The sequence below is a fragment of the Primulina tabacum genome, chromosome 5 (assembly GCF_025594145.1).
Source record: "Primulina tabacum isolate GXHZ01 chromosome 5, ASM2559414v2, whole genome shotgun sequence".
Taxonomy (NCBI): domain Eukaryota; kingdom Viridiplantae; phylum Streptophyta; class Magnoliopsida; order Lamiales; family Gesneriaceae; genus Primulina; species Primulina tabacum.
In genome coordinates this window covers 42813881-42839554 of record NC_134554.1, presented here as the reverse complement: position 1 = coordinate 42839554, position 25674 = coordinate 42813881, and the positions used below count along the sequence as shown (strand labels likewise).

Here is a 25674-nt window from a genome sequence, read left to right as displayed (position 1 = left end):
GAGTCTGAGACGACGCGTTGTTTGAGTCGAGTCTGTGATGACTAGTTGATTTACAGTTTTATATCATTCATGTTTGTTGATTGGCTGCATGTGAATGATATTTGTTATATGCTTTTGTATATGTTTTTATATGATTGCATGTTTACATTGTTTATACTGGGATTTATTCTCACCGGAGTTATCCGGCTGTTGTCTTGTTTTGTATGTGTGCATGACAACAGGTGGGACAGGTTCAGGGTTGAGAAGATGAAGAGAGATCGTGATTAGAGTGGAGGCTCCGGACATGGATTAGAGATAGGGTTAGACACATGATATTAGCTGTTAAACCTTAGTTGAATAAATGTATGTGGTACATGACTTGTACTTTTATACTGAGATTTATATATGTTTTATTTCACTACGTTCCGCATTTAAAAAAAAAAATTTAGACCCTGTTTTATAATTGATTAATTAGTCCCAATTATGATTAAGAACACGATTAGCGTCCGGGTCCCCACAACAGGTGGTATCAGAGCGATACATCCTTTAGACTGAGATAGAAGCTAGTGAGCGGGGTAGATTGAGTTTACTTTCCTTGCTTGTGATTGCTAGTATGCTTTACTGCTTTATATAATACATGTTACTTGACTCATCTGAATTGATTTTGTAATATGTATTGTTGGGAACGAATTTGAACCGATTCTCGATCAGCAGTAAGATGATCGGAGGAGGGACTGAATTGAAACAGGTTTGTTGGATTGAGGTACTAATTCATTTGAGTATCAGATATGCCTCCTCGAAGAATACCAGAACAGGGTAGCACATCATATCCTCCAATGGATGTTACAGCCACTCCAATGGAGACATTATTGAAAAGGTTTCAGTCGTTCAAACCACCGACTCTGAAGGGTACTGAAACATCAGTTGAGTGTGAAAGTTGGTTAGATAACATTGAGATGCTGTTTGATTCACTGGAGAACAGTGATGAGCGCCGAATTAAATTGATTGGGCACCAGTTGCTTGATGTTGCAAAGAACTGGTGGATTACGATGAAGAGGGCCTTGGAACAGCGAGGTACGACTATTACTTGGGATCTATTTAAAACTGAGTTTTATCAAAGATTTTTCCCAGTGTCGTACAGGAAAGACAAGGGGGCGGAGTTTGCCAATTTGAGACAGGGTCAGCTGAACATTGAAGAATATGTGACCAAGTTCTCCATCTTATTGAAGTTTGCTCCCCATGTGGCTGGAAATGACGAAGCCGTTGCCGATCAGTTCATCAATGGCTTGAATCCCGATATCTTTACATTGATGAACACAGGGCGACCGAATAACTTTGTTGATGCCATGAATAGAGCAAAGGGCGCGGAAGCGGGCCTGATAAGGCAGAGAGGAGCTGCAGATATTCCTCCCGCACCGAGACTACAGCAACCACTTCCCCGATTTGAGAGTGATAGTAGCAGTGGTGGAAAGAAAGATTTTCTGAAGGCTAGAGGAAAGCAGTTTAAGAAGTTTGGCGGCAGTTCTTCTAGCTCCAGTGGTTCCAAACAAAGTTATACCGAAACTTACTGCGGAAATTGTGGAGGGAGACATTCCACTGAGCAATGCCAAGGAGTACTTGGTAGTTGCCACTTCTGCAAACAACATAGACATTTTGCCAGAGTGTGTCCACAGAAGGGTTCTCAAAGATTCCAGGGAGCCGAATCATCTGGATCAGCGGCACAGTGGAGTAGACAATCAGCTGCTGTTCCTTCATTTCAGCTAGCACCATCTCAGTCACAGCAGAGGCCAGGAGGAAGCCAGACAGTTGGCCAGCCTTCTAGACAGCAGGCCATAGTATTTGCTTTGACTGAGGAGCAGGCTCAGGAAGCACCAAATGATGATGTTGCAGGTAACTGTTCTTGATGTAGTTATCCTGCTTTTGTATTGATGAATACGAATGCTTCCCATACGTTTATTTTTGAACGATTTGCATTGAGTCATGCATTACCTGTTGAGTTTTTATCTACTGTAGTATATCTCTTTACTGGTTGGGGAGAGTTTTTATATCAGTGAATTCTGTAAAATATCAAATACTACAGTAGGATGAGAATGAGATTGAGTTAGATCGTGTGATAGCTTGTATTGTACTAGTGTTGTCTGGTTTTGAGACTGCATTACTAATATTGATATGCTGACCAAGTACAGAGCTACCTGAGATTAGTTTCAGAAGATGGTGAGAATCGGACCTGAGATGGCCAAGGATGAATAGTGTACGATAAGGATTCTAGATTGAGAAGTCCTTTGATAATTCGTACTATCTATAACTCGATTATTACAAAAAAGAACAGAGGGACTCTTTATGTATTCAGTTGATTTACTGAAGTTGAGTCTATAATTGACTGATTTACCAATGATAAGAAAGTTAATAATGTTTTCCCCGATAAGACTTCTGATTCGATTCCAATCAGAGAGATTGATTTTAGCCTTGAATTGATATCAGAAACAGATTGCATCCTAATTGAGATAGATTGCATTTAGGGTGGGTTATATCTGAAGATGATGTATCTGTTGAATTTAGCAGAATTAAACCGGAATTATTTGGCCGAGGTGGATATCAGTGTCAAACATTTGCGGTTTATGAGTTAAGCAGATCAGTACCAATGAGTGATGTTTTGAATCTGATTGAAGCTTGCTGTTGTTTTGAATCCGTGTTTGAATCAGGTAAGTAATACTGTATTGTATATGAATAACCAATCTGTTGTTCCAGATGTTCCGAATTTAAAATGATAAATATTGCCAAACAGTGTGCAATAATCTATGCGGTATGCATTTTGATAGCTGAAAAGGTGTTGATAAAATGCTTGAATCTGCATATATTAGGTGTACATGATGATGTACAGATAAGATCAGACGATCAAGAGTTATGTCAGAGGAGTGATTAGACTGCATTGAATGCCAAAATTGACTATATCATATCATGATTTTCAGTTGATTTTGTATTTTTGGCAGAATATATTATAAACTCCTTCACCTACTGTCTATAGATTGACGGATAGTTGGAGCAAACTATCCGGATACTGGAGAATATCCAAGAACTGTAGTGCTGGATTTTAGCACTAGTTGACATGATTTATTGTCATTTATGAATTATCGTACAACCATAGCTATCAGACGAGTATTGAAATGACTTCTTTCGAAGCATTGTACGGAATGAAATGTTAATCCCCTCTGTATTGGGATGATATCTTTGAGGTTTCTGAGACTGGACCTGATATGACTAGAGATATGATTGCAAAAGTGAAGCTGATTCAAAAGAGAATGAAGGCAGCCCAAGACAGACAAGCCAATTATGCCAATGTCCGACGACGACTGTTGGTATTTGAGGCTGGAAACCGAGTATTTTTGAAAATTTCACCTTTCAGATGAATTGTCAGATTTGGCAAGAAAGGGGAGTTGTCTCCACAATAGATTGGGCCGAACGAGATTCTTGAGAAGATAGGAGATCGTGCCTATCGACTAGCTTTAATCGCCTTCATTATATGGGATACAGGACGTTTTCATGTTGTTCTTGCGAAAATACCTGTTTGATGCTTCACATGTCATCCAACCCAATGAGGCCGAGTTGGATGAGACATTGAGTTATTTCGAAAAGCCGATTCAGATTCTTGATCGGAAGGAAAAATAGCTTAGAACGAAGACTATTCCACTTGTGAAAGTTCGGTGGAGTTAACATGGCATTGAAAAAGCTACTTGGAAAACTGAGTCTGATATGAGACAGAGGTTCCCAGTTTTACGTCACTAAGGTAAGTTGTTTACTTAGCTTGTTCTATATACCTTCTTATGATACGATTGATTACCTGTGATTTCGGGGATGAAATCGTATCTTAGGGGGGGAGAAATGTAAGGCCCGAGAATTTTATCCTATTAATCTGAAATGATTTGGGGATAATTGATATGATTATAGACGGAAAGGATCGGACCGGAAAAGACGAGATAATGCATGAAAATGTGCGAGGAACAGTAGCCCTCGCGCATATGCGCGGCACAGATGCGCGCATATGCGCGACGTGGGCAGAGGACCTCGCGCATATGCGCGAGCCTGTACAAGCGAAAGATCCTTCGCGGGGACAGAACACCTCGCGCATATGCGCGAGGCAAGTATGTGGGGTGATTGCCGAGACAGTAAGTCTCGCGCATATGCGCGAGACATGACGCGCATATGCGCGAGCAGGTGTATTCAAGAATGCCGAGTCCAGAGAGTTGGGCGCATATGCGCGGAAATTTGTCGCGCATATGCGTCAGCAGTTGGGAAGACACGCGCCGAGACTTAAGGTCTCGCGCATATGCGCCGGTTGATGTCGCGCATATGCGCGAGACGTGTTGCTTGAAGGATGTGCCATTTGCCTTGCTGCATGTACGGGTATGGGTATATATATATATATATATATATATATATATATATATATATGCACGACTTCTTCAGAAAAGGAGAAGGGAAAGAAGAATCGAGAAAGGGCCGAGGAAGGAAAGAAAATCCTTACGCCTTTTGGGAGAAATCCGTCTATCTGATTTTGAATCTGACTTCAGTACTGTGTTCCTATCGACGTAGGCTACAACTGGACGTAAGTTTTACTACGTTTTGATATGATTTGAAATTATGGTATTGTCAGAATCTGATAGGATTTATATATGATGTTCTTGACATGTTGGACATCGTATAATCGAAACCGGACTGAAGAATAGATACCATATGGAATTGTTATGATTTCGGAGTTATGTTGGAATCGATTTGATATCAGAATTGAATGGTTATCAAATATGAGATGTTAGAATTGATATCTGACTGAGATGATATTGCTGGGTATACTGAGACTATGACGTTATATTGTTGAAACAGAATTTGATTTAATTCTGATTATATCCAGTGTTGTTTGAGTGGTGTATTGATACCGTACCCTCGATATTGTTATTGTCAGATTGAGTATTGACAGGCTTTGAGTTCGAGACTTCGACAGAGTCAGAGTATCAGAAAGAAAGGTATAAATTAATGTTGAGTTGGGATTGCACAACTCGAGTGAGGTTTGACTCGAGTTTCCCTAAATCACATACTTAGTTTATTGCATTGATATTTGTAATTGATGAGATTGATGTTTGTAGTCTATTGATTTATAGCCACTGCATGTATTGACTACTGACACGCTAGTCATCGGCTGAATCGCCTAGTTACTGTATGCATGTATTGACTTCTGATTCGTTTAGTCATTGGCTGATTCGCCTAGTCACCGGCTGATTCATCTGATTATCGACTGATTCGTCTAAACTTTGGCTGATTCGCTTAATTACTGGCTGATTCGTCTAATTATTGGCTGATTCGATTAATCCTTGACTGATTCGTCAATTATGTGGCTGTTTCGCCCAAACACTGGATATATGAATTATATCGATGCCGTTTAGGGTTGATTCATTCCTATCGACTGAGATTCGATATAATTATTAATATCCAGACATTGGGATCCCTAGGTTAGAGTTGAGTCGAGTCTGAGACGACGCGTTGTTTGAGTCGAGTCTGTGATGACTAGTTGATTTACAGTTTTATATCATTCATGTTTGTTGATTGGCTGCATGTGAATGATATTTGTTATATGCTTTTGTATATGTTTTTATATGATTGCATGTTTACATTGTTTATACTGGGATTTATTCTCACCGGAGTTATCCGTCTGTTGTCTTGTTTTGTATGTGTGCATGACAACAGGTGGGACATGTTCAGGGTTGAGAAGATGAAGAGAGATCGTGATTAGAGTGGAGGCTCCGGACTTGGATTAGAGATAGGGTTAGACACATGATATTAGCTATTAAACCTTAGTTGAATAAATGTATATGGTACAGGACTTGTACTTTTATACTGAGATGTATATATGTTTTATTTCACTACGTTCCGCATTTTAAAAAAAAAATTAGACCCTGTTTTATAATTGATTAATTAGTCCCAATTATGATTAAGAATACGATTAGCGTCCGGATCCCCACAGGCATCATTCTCCTTGCCAAAAACAAATACCAAAGGGCAATATCGGCTTTCAGATATTTCTCATCAAAACAACTCGGTGGCCCCCCTACTGGTTTCTAGATCGCCCCTGGATGACACAGGGTGTCGAGTATCACAGTGTAATCAGGGGTAGAAACCAATGACTGAAAGGCGGAATCATCGACCTCGGGCGTTTCTAAAAACGTATTGATTGTACCCGAATCAAACGACACAAGTGTACCCCGGACAAATGCCTTGTTATCCGTCCTCTCACCCACATTGACATAAAATTCTCGCACAACCGATACAATCGCCGCGTTAGGTTGAGCTCCAAATTTTTCCCATCTCATCCTCTCCAACCCCACAAGAGATGGGAAAAACTTTCCAGCGCATTCGAGTTTCCAGCGCACAACGAGCGCCAGCTCGGGGGCGTGGTGCGCTGGAAAATTTTTCAGCACACAGCACGCGCTCGAGCGGTAAGTTACCGCTCGGGCGCGAGATGCGATGGAAAAAAATTTCCAGCGCACATCGCGCTCGAGCAATAACTTTTTCATGTTATTTTTTTCCCTTTTAAAAAAATATAAACAAATAAAAACCAATTTATTTTTAACATATCAAAGCGTTATTACAATTGACAAAAGACTTCATCGATGTTGTCTCTCTCTAATTACCCGTCTGTCCATCTCATTTCTCAATCGAATTGTTATGTCCCTACTAACTCTTCTTCTTTCACGTCTAACCGGGTTGTGGTGCAACTCGAAGGTTGGAGGATCACAGTATCGCTCATCTGCAAGAGGTTGAAATCTGCCCTCGTACGTCGCCAAGTACTCAGCTATGTTATACCATGGCTGCACTAGTGTTGTCGGATCTAAGGAGTGCCACTTACCAGTGCAAATAGCATGGGAACATGAGATGTCAAAAATCGTCCATTTACCACATGAACAATCACTCGTTGATAACTTCACCACCTGCATATGTTGGCCGCGACTTGATCTTCCAACAGTTGCAACCGAAGCAGTTTGCTCACGTATATCATAATTGGCAACACGATATTCACTAGACTTTCTTGCCCATTTGTCATACTCCCGACATGCATAATCTAACCAAAGCTGATTTTCCTGAACCATACGACCACCTGTTGTCACACTTCAATGAAATATTGTACGCACCTCAAAAGTGTCAAGTGTACTATGAAAGATATAAGAAGTCTACGAGCACCTTTCAACAAACTATTTAAACACTCCGACATATTGGTTGTCATCACCTCACGACGCAACTACCGTCGTGAGCCAAAATCCATTTTTCTTTCGCAATTCCAGCCAAATATCGGTGCGCCAAAATGTTTTTTTGCTTGATTGCCTCTATTATTGCTTCAAACTTACAAATTTGATTTTATGTGCTTGCCGTTCAGCATAAATATTTTAAATGCACGTATTTGAATTTAGCGTTAAAGTTTGAACACACATGTCTCAAACAAAAACGATGCACACCGTAAGGAGGTTGAAAATATGGTAGATCTTCAGTTGCGCGCACGATTCCCTTATGCCTATCAGAAATAAGACACACACCATTTTCACCACGAACAACATGTCTTCCTAGGTTCTCCAAGAACCATTTCCAAGAATCTGTTGTTTCTTCATCCACAATAGCAAATGCTAGCGGTAGAACCTGATTGTTCGCATCCAGAGTGACACCGCTCAACATTTTTGTATTTGTATTTGGTATACAAGTGTGTACCATCAACATTAATTATTTTCCGACAATTATTATTTAATAATTTATAATCACTAATGTGATAATTTAATTATGTAAGTCTTTACGTTTTAACAAAAGTTGTTAAAAAATATTTTAAATATAGGTAAAAACTTGTGTGAGACAGTCTCACGTCACAAGTTATATTTTGTGAGACAGATCTCTTATTTGGGTCATCCATGAAAAAAATATTACTCTTTATTGTGAATAATGGTAGGATTGACCCGTCTCATAGATAAAGATTTATGAGACCGTCTTAGAAAAAACTTACTCTTAAATATATTATATGAAAATGTTAGGAATTTTTTTTTAAAAATAAAAAGACTTCCGTGTCACCTTGCTCCCGCACATGAGAAGAGTGGCGCAGCCCGTGATTTATGGATTGAAGCATGGGTAAAAATGTAATTTGATGGGAAGACCTGTACATCAAAGGCCGGGCGGGCTCAGAGAAATTTCATTAAAAAGTATGAGAGCAGAGAGAGAGGAACTTTTTAACGTCATAGTTCGATAAACCCTAAATTGTAATAAAAAAGTCCAGCAATTCAATTTTTGCTTTTTTGGCTGATTCCTGGGGGAAGCTATTTATTTACATGGGCGCGCAAGAGAAATCGCCAAACGCCAGCAGTTCCATGCAGGTCAGGATATAGTTAAGCGAGGATCGTTGTATTGTGTTGAGGCGTTCTTCAAAATTCCCCCAAGGACGACTAATTGTGAACCCTATCTGTTATACTTTAATGGGTTGAATTTTGCCCTGGAAGTTTTTTAATTTCGGCTCCAAGAGCAGACGCCGATGCATTTTTCTAGCTTCCAAGCGCGTTTTAAGCTGCTCATTCAGCTAGTTCTTGTTTAAATGGAGAAACATCTAGTTTGTTTGATAAATATTTGATTGTTTACTGTGGATGGCACTTGCCATTAGTTCTGTCGTTTCCGTGTACACTGGTCTATAAATGCCCGAGGCTACCACTCCTATGAACAAATTATTTTCTTTTGTCTGATGGATTTGAGAATGAATCCAGCAAGAACTTTGGCGTCCACATGAAAAGATATGCAGCATATAAAGGAATTAGAAGCTCTTGATAATTGGCTACTTGGTCTGAAGTCTCAAAGCTCGCACCTATTAGGCTTTTGAAATGGGGACCTGATCGACATTTTGGAGCTATAATAATTTTTAATTAATCACCAAAAACTAGTTGATATACTAGCATGTTATGACGTTTTGTTTATCCTAAGTAGATGTATAATGAAATTATTGTGATGAAACAATTTGGTGAAGTAGAAAATTGATTGACAATTAACCTAACATGGTTAATTGAGAATTGAATGGTTGTGCATAACTGTATGGTTTATGGCAATCATGCTAGGAAAAGGCAGTTGTAGGATAGCATGGCCTTGCATCATACTGAGAATACTGGTGATCGTGATTCATGTTTATAGTTTATAGATGATATTGAATTGTGAAATTTGCGAGATTTCCCCAGGAAGTGTACAAGTTCTCATCCTTCTGGTGCTGGCTAGCTGCTTCCTCTTTTATAACAGCCTCATGTTATACCAGCCTCTGGAAAATAGTATTGTTGGGTTTTCTATCCCTGATTAACTACCACCTCTGCATGTATTTACATACTAGGAAGAGTGATCTTCATTTATAAACCAGAGAAAGATGCAGCATGCACCTTTTGATATAATCATATTTGAGGATCAAATAGCCATGTCTAGAATCATAGTTTGACTGTTCAGGAATTTACAGAAATTTCCTGGATATTTATCATTTTATTCAATCAAATTATTGCTATTGGTGTCAATTTTATGTCTCACCTCTGTCGATAGAGTTGCTTAGTTCTTCCATGGGTTTAATATAACAGCGAGGTCGGCTGAGGGAAATATTTTATTCTAACAGCTGGTGGACGCATGCTGGCTGTCTTGTTTCCTACACTCTTATATAGTTACTAATATCCCACAAAGCGCATTGAGGCTAACCTTAGCATCTAAAGATATACTAAGTTGTATCTTTTTAGTAAGGAGAGGGTCTTGGACATAAGTCACACATTTGTCCACACATCTTGATGTGCCTAAAGGCACAAGGCCCGTTTCTAGTTTAGTTTAAAGTTTTGTGTAGCTGAAAATAAATATTGTCATACTTCACTTGTGCATTAATGATTGTTTTGTTGTTGTTTAATGCTTTGTGAAGTCTATATTAAGTGTCATTAAAAAATTTATTCGCATGTTTAGATTCTAAATAAATAAAAAATTATTCCTCAGTGCGTTGTGCCTCAATAAGACATGACTCAGCTTGTGCCTTAGTGTTTGTTGTGCCCTTAACAAATTTGCATCCTTACTTTGCATCCATGGAAGATGCAGTGTGTTCTACCATTTTTTCTATCCCGCATTCATTGATTACGTATTCGTAACATAAACTTAAAAATTGCTTAATACATAGGTGTTTGCTACCCAATTAATATTTGTGTACACAGAAATTTGTTCTCTCATACCTCACTTGTTTTTGTCTTTCTTTCAGCGTGTTAAAGTATATCGCCTGAATGAGGATGGGAAATGGGATGATCAAGGAACTGGCCACGTCACTGTTGATTATCTGGAGGTTTGACATTTTTGTGGTTCCCTTTATTAACAGTCTCTTCTTAGCATAATAACATTCCAGTATGAGATTGAAACATTGTCACTTGTGTTCCAGAGGTCAGAAGATCTAGGACTGTTTGTTATTGATGAAGAGGACAATGAAACATTACTTTTACATCGCATCAGCTCTGATGATATTTATCGTAAGCAAGAAGGTATCTTTTTGTTATAATTAGTTCCCTTTAAAAAAAAATACTTATGCTTCTTCCAGTTTCTATTGATTATATTTGATCTTATATACCTTCAGATACAATCATTTCATGGAGGGATCCTGAGTTTTCAACTGAATTGGCTCTAAGCTTCCAAGAGACTACCGGTTGCTCATATATATGGCTAGTATCAGATATATTTTATACCTATTATTGTTCTTCCATTCACTTGCTATTTAATTTCAATGTTTAGTTTACCTGTTTTTTTTTTCAGGGACCATATATGTAGCATTCAAAGGAATATGCACTTTAGCTCACTTACTGGTATGCGATGTCGATTTCTTTGTTTGCTTGTTATTTGTTTTTTTGGTTTTTTGGTAATTTATTTTATGCCTTCTTTACTCTCTTTGCTTCCCAAACTTATGCCTTCGTACTAATCTATGAAACAGAGTGGTATAATGAAAACCTGGTGTGTTTGAGAGGGCTGGGAAGAATATTAACATTTTTATTTTTCCTTGTGAATGATTTCAAGTGACGCCGAACAACTATATGTTGCATTCTGTATTATAATTCCTTTTTCAATTAATGGATCACTAACAACAGCAATCTTATCAAAATGTGATCTTATTACACTCTTGAAGCTTACTTGTAGGCTTTGAGACTCAATTTCCTTCTGACTAGATAGCTAAGTAGCTATTATAGCGTCACTTATAAGTATCTGTTTTTTTATCATCTGGATTTGGTGGAATGGATTCAGCCTTTTCTTGTGGAAAAGTCCGTTCAGTTTATAGCATATCCTGGCATAAAGATATAGATGTGATGCTCCATTTATGCTGAGCCATTTTTCAGATGAAACATACCACAACGCTGACAGCAAGTTGAGGGAGTTACCTTCAGTTGAGCTGTCCACTCTTCCTTTGATACTTAAGGTACCTTCCTTTCTCCACCATCTCCTTCCCCAAAAAATACATATATCATGATTCTGCAGTGGTTTAGTTTTCTTTGTGGCTCTTGTGACGCATGAAATTTACATATTTGAATGTACTTAAAGTTACTGCTAGGTTTCTTTTCTCTTTGCAGACAGTGGTTGAGAGTGGCATTGCAGATCAGATTCATGTGGCCGAACTTATATTGCATGATGTAAGCACTCTTGAGTAAACACCTTGGCAATATGCCTTGGACATTATGTTTGTATTGTTATTTGGTTCATTTCTTATATTTGTCTTGTTTTGCTCATGTTCTTTATCAAAGCAATCCTCAAGTAAACAGCTAGTTGCACAATCAAAAAGGTTGACAGGCGGAATCTTTGTTAGTGTATGACCTGGAGTTTGTTGTTTTAAATTATATTTCACCCTTTGTAGGAGTTTGTGGATAGTTTCCTAAAATGAGCTGATGAAATAAATTATTTGATCAAATGATTGATGATGTCGTTTCCCTCTTTCATCAATTTTTTGAACATCCATTTTCCGAGGATTAAGTTGGACTCTAATTTCTAAATTGTTTTTCGTGTCATTTTATTTTCTGGCAATGCTAATTTATTTTTATTATTTGCTTGGCTCAAGTTATTAGTAAGTATTAATGGAACTGGATCTCATCTGTGATGCAGCAAGATTTTTTTCGGAAGCTGATGGACTTGTTTAGGATGTGTGAAGACCTGGAAAACATAGATGGTCTCCGCATGATCTTCAAGATTATCAGAGGAATCAGTAAATATCGTTGCTACAGCACTTAGGCATGTTATTCCATGTTTGTGGATTAGTGTTTGTCTAACAATGCTTTATGAACCTTGCAGTTCTATTGAACAGTCCTCAGATCTTTGAGAGAATATTTAGTGATGAGTTGATCATGGATATAATCGGCTGCTTTGAATGTATCTCCTTTCTCTCATCCCTCATCCCCTCCTTCTCTCCAGTCCTTTTACTTTTTCTCAAATAGATAACTGAATTTCCCAAGGTTTTATTGAACTTGTCCTGTGGCTACTTTAGTCGAGATAGGTGGTTAATCTTATCATTGTCCATCACATTTTTCTTGATATGTTTCTATGTTGTAAAGTCTGTCTTAGGGCTAGTCGATTGGAGTGTTATTTAGATATCATCCCAGTCATATGACTTGTATCGCTCTTCCCATTGTAAATGACCACACGAACTTGTGTTCAATCTTACCGTTACTCAGTGTGGCGTCATGTGATGTTTTATTCTGTATATTGAAGTGTTTGTAGAGATTATGGGGCGCTGAATCCGTTAATATATTTTTTTCACTTTGAAATTCCATGGATTATTGAATCTTTTCTGACAGCATTTTCTCATTTATTACACTCTCTAGTAGGCTTTTGAACCCTTTCCCTATGTTAATCTTTATCTCCATACGTTATCTAGTTATTTGTTCCAGCTTAATATGAACTGAAAGTGTCTCCAAAGAACTGAAACACGATGAATCATAAGTGCATGCCTACTCTATTGTGCTAGGATTGCATTAGGCATTACGATCTCGTGTTGTTAGTGCATTCTGGATGTTTGATTGTTAGCCTGGCTCTCTCTCTGGTTGCCACCTTTTTCTAGGTTTAATTGAATTGCTTCAAATTGTCTGAACAGATGATCCGGAGGTACCTCATGTTCAACATCGCAAGTTTCTAAAAGAGCATGTGGTATTTAAAGAGGTATAATTTCACTTACTTCTCCGATCTGCCTTCCCTACCCTACCACCATACCACATAGAAGTGATAATGCAAATTCTGCTGACAAGGATGTTGCTAATTGGTGTTGGGAGTTGAAGTGGTCCCTTTATATTTCCAATTCTACTAATGTGAGCTTGTTTCAGGTCATACCTATTAAAGATCCTGTAGTTCGTTCGAAAATACATCAAACTTACAGAGTTAGTTATCTGAAGGTATCCCTGTCAAATACAGATCGTATTTTCCATGTAGTTGCGTTAATGAATTCCATTTACACCTTGAATTGCCTCTTCCAGGATGTCGTTTGGCCCAGAGCACTGGATGAAGCCATTACTGTCAATTTTAATTCTATTATTCATTCAAATAATGCAATTGTAAGACTATTTTCAAATTTATTCTGCACTTCATATCATGTTTCTTTTGTAAACCAAATTTATTTTGTTTGATTTTTTTGTAGGTTGTTTCTCTGTTAAAAGATGATAACACTTTCATTAAGGAATTGTTTTCAAAGCTGAAGTCTTCTACTACAGAAATGGAAACAAAAAAAACTTTGGTAAACATTGATACCGATTACCGATTTAGTCTTTACCACATGTTTAAAGATTTAGCGGTTGTACTCTCAAACTCTAAACACAAAATTGTAGGTTCAAAAGCTCACTTTATTAAAGCCTTACAAAGTAGAAATGTAAAACAAAGTGCAACAACGTTCACATAACCTAAAGATGTGGTGAATCTGTTACAGGAATTTAAACCTAAACTACATCCGTATAAACCAGGGCAATATTAACAGAACCAACAACGGAAGTGTGAACTCTATCATTATTATAATAAAATTCTAGTTTTTTATATAAAAAAAATGTTCATCCAACTCTGATATACTATGCTATGTAAAAGAAGAAGGTTTTTAAAGTATTATGTATTACATGCAACCTTTGGTATGGAAGGGGAAAGTAAAAAATCACATTGGTGATTAATGCCATAAACCATGCAACCTTTGATATGGAAGGGGAAGATCTAAAGTCACATTGGTGATTAATGCCATAAACCATGCAACTTTTGGTATAGGGGAGGAAGGCCTAAAGTCACATTGGTGCCCATAAACAGTGGCAAAGAAATGAGTGAAATCACACCAAAATAACATCAAAAGTTCTCTCCAAAAGTTGTAATTTTCGAGTACCAAAAATTCTGCTCAATTTCAGAAAGTTTTGCTCATTGTTTTACACGTCCAAATTTGATCTCCACCGTTCAGAATATACTACACGTGTTTGGAGCAACATATCCAAAATTCAGATAGATCCTAACGGTTCAATTAAGCGCAAACATTTTTGCAAGGTGACTGGTTTTTCAGTGTCAAATTCCCACTTGTACATTCCAAGATTTTTGGAACAATCTTTCAGGTAAGTGGGTTTATATATTTTAAAGATTATATATGTTTTAAAATTCGATCGTCTACTGAATGTTATGTACAAGTGATGATTTCGAAATTCCAAGTTGCTTCAAAATCGTTTTTTTCCATCTGTTTGTTCGTTTATGCTTCTCCATTTCGTTCTATGTTGGTGTCATTCTGTTTGAACCAATTCGTCTTCGAACGATAAGTTATCTGTTTGAATCTGATAATGGTGCATCGGGAAAACCTGTGAGGGAAAAGGCTCCAGAAGGAGCCCGAATGCGGGAGGAGGCCCCAGAGGGAGCCCGAATGCGGAAAAAGGCTCCAGAGGAAGCCTATTTACAGGGGAAGGCCCTAGAGGGAGCCCAAGATCAAGGATAGCCTATAATCATTATAATCTGTTTGTCTGATAAGTTCTGTTCTGAAATGTTCTGATTCGAAGTTCTGATTTGTTCTAAGTCTGATTTCTGTTCATCCAACTCTGAAGCTCTGATTTGTTCAATGTTTGACTTCTGTTCATTCAACCATAGTTGTCAAAGGCGAGCGCCTCTCGCCTCAAAGCGAGAGGCGCCACCAGGCGCGGGCGTTGCGCCTAGGGAAATCCCAGGCGCAACGATTCACAAAGGCGAGCCCAGGCGCGCGCCTGGGATCGCTTTGGAAGGGCTCTCGGCGCGCCTGAGATTGCCTTTTTTTTTTAAATTCAGTAACAGAGAAGTTGCATTTTGAAAATACAACTTCTCTGTTTTTTTTTAAATATTAACTTAAATGTAAAAGGCCCAACCCAACCTTAAACCCAACCTTGAACAATTCACGAAGGATAAATGTATTTTAAAATTTTTGCAGCTTCATTCGAAAAGAAGAAACAGGTTGGCGCAGAAGCGTTTGAATGATCTAGTCTTCATTAAATATAACAGGGCATTGAAACGTCGATATGATTTGCGCGACAAAATTGATCCTATTTCATTGGATGATATCGATGATAGCAATGAATGGTTGATGGGAGGATTGGACAACGAAGAAAATAATCTAGTCTTTAGGGATGATGATTTGACATGGGGTGATGTAGACCGAAAGTTCTAGGGACTCTAATGATTTGATGGAAGAAGATGAACTTGATTTGGATGATTGAAGAATTTTAATCGTGTTACTTATTATTATGAACTTATTAATTATTTGTTGTTTTGTGTGACATTGTGACTTAATTATTTCATATTTTAATATATTATTCTAAGATAAATATATTTTTTTAAAAAATAAAAAATGTGCGCCTTGCTTCGATAAGGCGCGCGCCTTGCGCCTTGCGCCTCAGGCTCCAGAGCCCTTGTGTGCCTCGGTGCGCCTTGTGCCCTTGACAACTATGCATTCAACTTTGATATACTGCTACGTAAAAAGAAGAATGTTTCAAAAGTATTATGTATCAAATGTTTTCTGGTATTCGATCGGCTCCGCTTGCTGAGTGTTTCCCAAAACGCTCACCTCCCTTACGTCCCTCTCCAGATGAAAATGAATAACATGTAAAACATAAGGAGCAGGAGCAGGAGCAGTTCTAGGGATGGTAAAGAATTAGAAGGAAGTAATTCAAGTTCTGGATGTTCAAGCCCATTAGTGTTCCTTTGTCTTTCTTAGTAATGTTTGTACTTTTCGCTTCGCAACCTCTGTATTTTTCCTTTAATATAAAGACAATGGAATTTTATGAAATAGACTGGTATTTAGCTATTTGCTACGAGTCTTATTGTTTTTTGATTAACAATGCCGGATGTCACCGACGTCTCGGTCTCGGGACGTGACAAATAGGCTTTCAAATACTACGAGCATGTCGTGTTTTGACAATTTGATCGGGGAATTAAGACTGCATGACCTGTCTTTCTTGGAATTAAAATTCCAAATCTTTCCATGCCTTACTAAATAATCGAAGGAACAGGTCAGTGATAGATAAGGTGGAATTGGAGGATGGGTCTGTGGTTATGGAGGAGAGCCAGATTGAAGAGACCATTATCGGTTTTACAAGAATCTTTATAGGAAATCGGATGGTGATGGGGGGTTTCGACGGGTTGGAGTGGAGCCCTTTAGATAGGCTTGAAGCAGAGGAGTTGGAGATTCCATTTTTGAGGAAGAGATTAAAAAAGCGATGGATTGAAAGCTCCAGGGCCGGACGGTTTACCTTGGCTTTCTATCAAAAGTGTTGGGATACAGTTAAAGCGGATTGAACGAAGGTGTTTGCTGAATTTTTCGAAGGAGGCATTGTTAATGGTATCATTAATGAAACTTACTTTTGTCTGATCCCAAAGAAACAAGAAGCGATCAAGGTTAAAACTTTAGACCAATTAGCGTGATAACGAGCATGTACAAGATCTTAGCTAAAGTCTTAACCAGCAGGTTGAAGCAAGTCTTGAGCGACACAATAGAGGAAAACTAGTGTGCATTTATTCAAGGGAGACATATTTTAGATTGTTGTCTTATCGCAAATGAAATAGTAGAGGAATGCATCAGAAAAAGAAGAAAGGTTAGGTGCTTAACGTTGATTTGGAAAATGCGTACAGTAACATGGACTTTGTTCTTCAAAAGAAATGATTTGTGTTAGATGGAGAGAGTGGATTAAGGGTTGTGTTTCTAATGTCTCTTTTTCGAGCCTGAAAAAGGTAGTTTTTGACCTTTAGATCCTTCAATCGCTGCCCCTCGATTGTTTTCTTTTGTGCCTGTGTCAGCTCAGTCTCATCTTCTATTGTGAGAATTCCTGTCTCTACCAAAAATTCTCCATGTGCCGATCAAGATGATAATAGTACCCAAAAATGCGGAATAAAATAATCAACAAGAACATAAAGATTTACGTGGTTCACCCAATATAGGCTACGTCCACGGAGCACTGCAACTTTTATAACCGGAAGAAATATTACAACAAGTGTATACACCAATACACTCAATATTTCTCACTCCCAAACCCCGAGTATACCGAGAAAATAATTTCTCTAACTCACACAAGAGAATTCCCGCACTCAAAAAAAAATTACACTCTTTTTTCTATGCATTCTCTTTTTATCAAAGCTGAAAAGCTTTTGATTTTGTGATACAATAACTGAAGGAATTGAGCTCTATTTATAACTAATTCCCTCCTACAACTTCTGTAAACTTTCCGATGTCGGATTTCAATTTATATTAATTTATTTAATGTGTGGGCCCCACCTCATTAATAAATCTCACCTAACAGATAGCCCGATGGTCAAAGAGACCATCGAACTTTGGTATGGCAGTTTGTACGAAACTGCTTCCTTCAGCTGCCATCTCACTCCCCCACCCTCCCCCTCTTTTTCTTGATCCCGCTAATTGTTTCACTCTATCTTGTCAAATTGTTCGCTCCTTCTCAGCTTTTGTTTCTCTCTCTCTCTTTCTCTCTTCGTAGGAGATTGCTGTTTTTAACTGCACTCGATCAGGCCCCTGTTGTCGGGCTCTGATACCACTTTGTTGTACTCTTAAACTCTAAACACAAAATTGTTGGTTCAAAAGCTCACTTTATTGGATGAATAATATATTGGCTTTATATAAGAATTACAAAACAGAAATGTAAATCAAAGTGCAACCACGTTCACATAACCTAAAGACGTGAATCTTTTTAGGAATGATTCAATTTTCAAACCTAAACTACATCCCTATAAACCAGGGCAATATTAACAAAAGCAACAAGTGAAGTGTGACTAGACATCAACAATCTTAACATTATCACGTTAATTAGATGCTAAATCGACGACATGGAATGGTGACATCACTCATTTACCATGGCAATCATGATGTTTTGACTTGTAACTAATTGTCTTGTGAGACCAGTTTGCTCCACCTTCAAAAGTTTACCTTTTAAATTCTTTTTGACATCCAGCCTGCTTAGAATTAGTATATCCGTTTTACATATCAATTAGCCATTTGTATTTTGGACTAGGTTATGCTCTCTATTAGTGTTTTTGCTTGTCATTTGCATCTTTTAAGAACCTCCCGTGCGGAATATGGCTACAATATGTTATGAGTTTATGTCCTTTATGGGTTTATGTTTGAATAGCTCTACCGTGGTTGCTCATCTAAATAAACATTTGCATATAATAGGAAATTTTCTGTTTAATTACCAAAATATGTTGGTCCAAATTGTGCCTGAGGTTGGTTCAAATGTCAGTGTTTATGACTTGAAAAAATTTCATGGTGGGGCTAATGCTGTTGATTGTTAAAAAAAAAAAAGCCCAAAAGATTAGAGATTGTTCCATGAATTAACTGTACTGGGAATATAATGAATTGATTTCAGTGGCAGAATCAAGTGCTATTCATATGGCAGAGAAGTTTGTAACAGGTGGAACATAAGATTTTAAATAGCTCTTGGACTTTGTAATTGCTTTGACTACATACATTGAGTAAGCTGTAACCTCACAACCTATTATCAGGCTTCTGGATTCTCAAACTCCTAAGTTTCTATGATTCTTTGATGTGTAAAATCTATTATTGCTATCTCTGGAATCTGGATCCTTGGGCATGAATTTCGACATCAGATTACCAGAGAGGAAACTTGTTAGTTCAAATCTTTATGGGCTTGTAAATGACAAACTTTTTTTCAATGGAGCTTGCGTCTCAATTTGGACAAATAGCGAAAGTTATAAACGCAAAACCAGTTTATTGAGTCTTTATCATGCCGAAATGATTTTCAAGAATGATGAATGTGCTATGTGGATTAAAATATTTTACAGGCATACTGTGTTATTGCACTTACAAATGTTAATTTGTGTAGTTCTTCGATCTGTGAACTCACACATTTTGAGGATTTTTCCTGGGATTGTTCTTCAACTCCCCAATGTAATTATCAGACTAGTGTCTTCAGAAACCCCTAAGCAGCAAGGGATTTAGGGAAAACTGTAGACTTTTGTATATTTCTATTTAAACTGAATACATGATATCATGCAAAATTGACATCCAAAGTTGATTTTTGTTCTTGATGCATGAATTTCTGAATCATTTTGATTTTTTTCCCTGTATTTTATGTTTATATTTATATTATATTTTAAGTGGTCAAGAGAGAACCTGGTGGTTCCTGTCTCACCTTGGACCTTTAAGAAACTTTGTTTGCGATCTTTATGTTGGCGTAGGTATACTTCTTACATGAATTTTGTACCTTAAGTAAGAGCTTACAAATGGTCCATCAGCTTCGTCTATTTAGGTAAGTTGAATATTTTTATATTACTTGCTGTTCTTTTGAAATTTATTAAACCTACTAAATAGTTTCTAATTTAAGACACTTTCAAAATTTCATTGTACTCTGCTAACATCTTTCTTCAACTATGTTGTTTGTGCTTTCTTTATGCTTGTAGAGATCTTGTCACTGAAGGCATATTTGATATCGTTGCTGATGTCTTGCAAAGTGTAGACAAGAAGCTTGTATTGACTGGGTGATGAATTAAATCATTAGTCTAGGAACCAATTTTTTTCCTCTTCTCATTTAGTCTCTATTTCGGATAATATCTGATGTTAAATTGTTGTGATGATGCAGAACAGACATCCTCGTTCTTTTCCTAAACCAAGATCCAAATATTTTGCGTGGTTACGTGAGTCAGCAGGAAGGGGTTCTCTTTGGACTTCTTGTAAGTTATATGACTGCGAGTATTTAGTCTTTAGGTTTTCACAATCTATACAAATTTTTGGCACTTCTTTTTAAGGTGGTGAAAATATCACTTTTTTGTGGGAAAATATAATTAGCGTTCTAAGTTGATTATTGCATCATCACTTCTCTTCATTGGGAGTACTTCACACTGTTTTATACATATCTTGTGTTTTTAAGTGTAAAATTTTAAAAATTATAGGAAGGAAAAAGGTTTAAAGTTGAATCAATGTTTAATAATTTTTGTTAACTTTAATAATTACAGCGGCTTCTTGATTTGTAGGTGAAAAATATGTTAACAGATTTTGGAGATGATATGCATTGCCAATTTGTTGAGATTCTTCGTAGTCTCTTGGACTCTTATACATCTGGATCACAGGTGCACTGTCTAATTCTCATTGAACACAGTCTCACCCTCCCTCAGTCTCTCCTCAGTTCCATTGTGATCCTCATCTGTTTATCTAAAATATAGTTGGTCCTTGTCTTGTACATGATTTAATTTTGTTGCAGCGAGAAACTACTGTGGAAATTTTCTATGAGAAACACTTGGGACAAATAATTGATGTTATAACATCTTCATGCCCTCCAAAGAGTGCTGGGGAAATTTTCAGCAAGTACACGGGCTCGGATGGAGGACCTAGGAATCAGAGTCATGTGAAGCCTGAAATACTATTGAGTATATGTGACCTTCTATGCTTCTGTGTTTTGCACCATCCATATAGAATAAAGTAATTTCTCTGTTCCTTGTGTATTTATTAGCTGTATATTTGACATTAGATTTCTTTTTGAACTTGTGCGCCATTGTTTATAGATGCAGTTTTCTTCTTAATAACGTGATCGATAAGATTTTGTATCTGACAAGAAGAAGAGAAAAGTATCTTATTGTTGCTGCAGTTAGATTTGTGAGGACGCTTATTTCACAGAATGTAAGTTAATAGTTCTACCTTTCTAACTCTCATGAGTGATGTTTTGAAGAAAGAGATTGCTTTGTCTTGAAACTTTTTATTACCTCGGTGAGCAAAATTATGTGAAGAAGTTTTACTAGCCTATGGGCATACATTTATGTTATTATTTTAATCGAAAATTTGTTTTCATTATTTATTTCTTGTTGACTTCCAACTTTCCTGACTATGTAAGAGTATGAACCTTCAAAATATGTGATCGATTAGTTTCCTGCTTTCATGCGGGCAAAGTTTGCTCACAGATTGCATAATGACTATAATTTACTTCCATTTCCTTCGACAAATATGACATTCTAATATCTCTTGATAAAAGAACCCTGTGCAATGGGCAAATGAAATACTTAAAAGAATTTGAACTTGTTCTGTTCGGCCTCTCTCCCTTGTTAAGTTGACTGGTTCTCATGAAAAAATTTATGAGTCTGTTTGTTTAATTCTTCCTAAACTAGAGTGATCACTGGAGTGTTTCTGTATTTATTTCAACTATCAATTCACCAGTGATTGTCTACGATTTGTTGCAGGATGAGCATCTGATGAATCACTTTGTGAAGAATAACCTTTTCAAACCAATAGTGGATGCATTTGTTGCTAATGGGGATCGTTACAATCTTCTGAATTCTTCTGTTCTCGAACTATTTGAATATATTCGAAAGGTGGGGCTTATATTCCCATAGGTCATTAGCACGCATGACTGATGCATCCATCTGCGTCTAGCAATTGTTTTTCTGAAGCATATCTTCTGCAGGAGAATTTGAAGATATTACTCAGGTATTTAGTTGATACATTCTGGGACAAGTTGGCCAAGTTCAAGGGTTTATCGTCAATGCAAGCTCTGAAAGTTAAATATGAGCAGGTATAGTTGTTCTCATGTTGTCTGTGGATTCACCTAATTTAAAATCATACGTGATTATGATACATTATGCATTTACAGTCTCTAGAAAGTGTGGGTACATCAAGTACTGGCAATCTGCTAGACCAAAGAAAACGAACTGATGAGCGCGCTTTGGAGAAAGAAGAGGAGGATTATTTTAACGAGGGCAGGTTTGTAATGCATTTATCACTGAATGATTGTCTTTTTGTAGAATGCACTGTATATGTTGGAACTCAGAATACTGATATTTCTGAGTGAGAATGTGGATTCAAATCAGCGATGAAGAAGATTCTGCATCCGCACAAATGACAAGTGCAGAACGGTCCCAAACTCAAGCTTCTGTAGCTAATGGGTCTGCACCTGGCCACCCATCGCCCAGGTATTTTATGGCTTCACTAGAGTTGTAAATTTTATGTTCGTAAATAAATGTTTTGCTAAATACTTAACACCTGTGCATGAAGGTCTGGTGGACTTGTTGACTACGATGATGATGAAGATGACGAGGATTATAGGCCGCCAGCTCGAAAAATGATAGATGCATCTAATGAAAATGAGGGAGGGACAGAATTGAAACGTAAATTGGTTTCAAAGGAGGAGCCTGAGGCCAAAAGGTTGCAACGTTCTCCAAAAAGCTTAAAACCGAGGGAAGGTGTTTTCGCTGCCTTGTGCTCAACCCTTAGTCAGGCAGCACTACCCAGTAAGAAAACATCAACTATCGCGTTTAACACTTCCCAGTTGGATGCGAACAAGAACTCTACCGAACCAAATCATGAAAAGAGAGGATATATTAAGTCTTATGGCAATTGTCAAAATGTTGAAGTGGAAAACCACACTGATACGGAAGAAGCTTCTTCTAGAAGCTTCTCTGATAGTTTGCATGATTCTTCTGACAATAGGCAACGTGGGGATGACTTGTCTTTGCTACAATCAAAGTCCTCACCAGAAATGGCTGTGAATGGATCTTGAGCTGCGATGAATGAACTATTCATTGCCATTCATGATAGTTTACTTCTACTCGATTCTGGTGGAGTCTGCACACGTCAATTTTTCAAGAGAATTTGACCATATAAACCAGTGAGGGGTACAAACAAACAAAAAACCCTCGATTCTGGGAGAGGATACTGTACAGTACCGTGCAAGAGTGCCGAAGGATGTGCTTAAGTAGGCTGTTCTTGTTTAGGTTTTATTGGTTTGGGTTCAGTAATTGTCATGATGTAAGAATTTCATTAGCTAAAGTTTTTTTGCTTCGTTCACTGTCCCTTCTGCTTTAAGTTGATGATGTTACGTCTTAGTTTTATATGAATTATATACATTTGATATAAGGTAGGCCAGAAATCTTATTCTGCATATGTAAGATTTGGATTTGATACGAACTGGGAAATGGTAGGGACCCTGATGGAGGTTAGTTTTGTTTTCATGTCCGTTTCTGCGAGGAAATGTAGATTATGATAGTTGTCGAGGAAGATTATGTTCAGTTGGTTTGGCTGAATCCATGTTGCTCTTCATATGAGAGTACTACCGAGATGCTTAGGCAAGAGGAAATTGGATGTACGAAAGAAATAACGAACTTTTTGCTTTATTTCTCTCATTCTCCTAACCTCTTTTGTATTTCTCGGTGGAATATATGTACCTTGGCTAACATAATGGTCACGGGGGAAACCTGATGATTGAAATTAGACATATAGCATCAATAATTGCCCAGAAGTTCCGGTTTTGCAAGGAGCTTCATTTTTTGTTAAGAATGTGGCTAGGAATATTTTGGGGTTGGGAGAGACGAGATGAGCCTCGGGGAAAAACGAAAAACAGAAGAGAGAGAAACAAAATTCTTTAACACTGATATTCTAGAAGGCCAAGTGTTTTATCACGTCTCTAGAAACACATCTCAATGTATGACCAGGTATTTCGTATTTTGTGAATTTTGGGTGTTCAGCAACGTTGTATTTGGGAAGAAGTCAAAACACGATAATGTAATCTAATTATATGTAAATATAGGAAAATGATAAAACATCTAAATAAATTATTTTAATTGCATTAAAATGTATGTCCAAAATCATGTATATATTTGAGGAGGAAGTATTATCTGATTGTTTAAACATGGCTTTTAGCATTTTTCGATGATTGGACGAGAAAAAAAAATGGTTTACTGATTAAGAAAAATATTTTTATTAAATGAATGTTTTATTAATTATTTAATATATGACGTAATTAATGTGTAATTTTCGGAAAAATAAGGTGTTAGGATATTTTTACACGTCGAGTCATATTTTAAACTCGTAATCGACTTCTAACAAAATTAAGGACTTTTTGAGAGAGGTAATATTTTTGGAAACTTTTCAAAACGAAATATTTTACGTACGTGTTGTTGAGCCTAATGAGCCTGTTTTAATAGGAGTTTGGGCGTAAATTGCTACTCTTCTACATAGTAGAATGTGGGGCCTTTCTTCTCATTATTTTCACTCAAAACCTACGCTCAAAACCTTAGCTCCCTCCCCCACTCCCTCACGATAGCACACACACAGCAGAATTTCGTCCGGTTTTTCAAGGAGATTTCTTAAGGAACGTTTTCCCGTCCCTCCGATGTTCGTCTCTCGCATCATTTGTGTAGTTCTTGGAGCATTTAGACGGAAAGACACGCCCTACACCTTCGTTTTCTCATCGTTCACACCATATTACATATTTTTGATTGATTTTGCATGATATATGATAGATCTACCGAGTTATGTATGTTGGAAGGGTTATTCCTCACTTGATTCTCACGTTTTTGGCATGGTTTGAAGGGGCTGCCAGGTTTCGGTGTTTAAGGGGTCGAACCACAGCAGGGTTGAAGGTGTTTAAGTACTAGAACCGAATCGGGATCAAGTCATGTAGAGGGCCGATCGGATCGTAGGGTTTTGGGGACGTTTTTGGCTCGATCGGGTAAGTGAAGAGGGTCAGCGTGCATGGGTCCAATCTGAACCGTGGTTCAGATCCTGGTGGGTCTGGGTGGAGGCTCGGGACGGTCCATGGGTGGCTGGTCTTAGCGTGTGGCTTGGATCGAGAGGGTGGAAGCATGCTGATGGCCATGTTTTGTGCTTTCAGGTGAACCAGCACGCAGGGGCTGGCAGGCCAAGGCTAGGTCGGTGCAAGAGGGTTCAGTCTGGTCCTAGGAGGGTCTGGTTCGGGTCTGGTCCAGGCTGGTTTGGGCTATGGTCGAGCATATGGCTAGGTAGTGAAGCAAGGGTTTTGTCATTTATTGCGTAAAACTCCAGCAGGTTTCCGGGCATCCTTTGAGGGTCTTAATTGGTCTGATTTAGCTTGTTTAAGGTCTGGTTAGGTACTATTAAGCCATGGTTAAAGTTTGGGAAACTTGGGTTGAGTTTCGGGTTGATTCGGGTTAAAACCGGTACTACAGTCTAAGTTTTAAAATGAATTATGAAACTTAGTCAATGAGCTTGGGTTAAGATACGTAGGGTGGTTCATTTCTATGAATTTTAATTGCTGATTTATTCGCTAATCGGATTTAATTTTTAAAAGCAAGTTTCAAATTTTTATATGTAGTGGCATATATGCTTCGGCCGATTGCTAGATAGCATATATAGCTCACCTGATGGAGCGAGCTCAGCAGGCTCCAAGGCCGTAGCAGGACGTCTATGAGCTGTTTAGG

General features: G+C 37.8%; 1 protein-coding gene across 3 annotated transcripts; it reads left to right on the top strand.

Moving 5' to 3' along the window:
- Positions 1-8169: 8169 nt before the first annotated feature.
- LOC142547807 (uncharacterized) lies at positions 8170-23419 on the top strand. 3 transcript variants are annotated; one of them, XM_075656274.1, is made up of 24 exons: positions 8170-8375; positions 10253-10333; positions 10427-10526; positions 10619-10703; positions 10795-10844; positions 11370-11449; positions 11601-11660; positions 12127-12226; positions 12313-12390; positions 13112-13176; positions 13338-13406; positions 13488-13565; positions 13649-13744; positions 19693-19763; positions 19915-19992; positions 20094-20184; positions 20485-20580; positions 20712-20929; positions 21019-21127; positions 21682-21813; positions 21906-22013; positions 22092-22201; positions 22309-22410; positions 22493-23419. In XM_075656274.1, the coding sequence occupies exons 1-24, from the start codon at positions 8331-8333 to the stop codon at positions 22995-22997; spliced, it is 2607 nt and encodes an 868-aa protein (XP_075512389.1). In that variant the 5' UTR covers positions 8170-8330; the 3' UTR covers positions 22998-23419. The 3 variants fall into 3 exon arrangements, with proteins under 3 accessions (XP_075512389.1, XP_075512388.1, XP_075512390.1); XM_075656273.1 differs by having other exon boundaries at positions 21013-21127; XM_075656275.1 differs by lacking the exon at positions 8170-8375 and adding an exon at positions 8394-8551 and having other exon boundaries at positions 21013-21127.
- The last annotated feature ends 2255 nt before the right edge of the window (positions 23420-25674 follow it).

What these genes read in the sequence shown, in the direction of transcription:
- LOC142547807 (XM_075656273.1), top strand. Translation starts at nt 8,331, where the DNA reads ATGGGCGCGCAAGAGAAATCGCCAAACGCCAGCAGTTCCATGCAG. An exon ending in CTTATACATCTGGATCACAG is followed by an intron (nt 20,581 to 20,711) that starts GTGCACTGTCTA and finishes ATTTTGTTGCAG; the next exon opens with CGAGAAACTACTGTGGAAAT. An exon ending in TGAAAGTTAAATATGAGCAG is followed by an intron (nt 22,014 to 22,091) that starts GTATAGTTGTTC and finishes ATGCATTTACAG; the next exon opens with TCTCTAGAAAGTGTGGGTAC.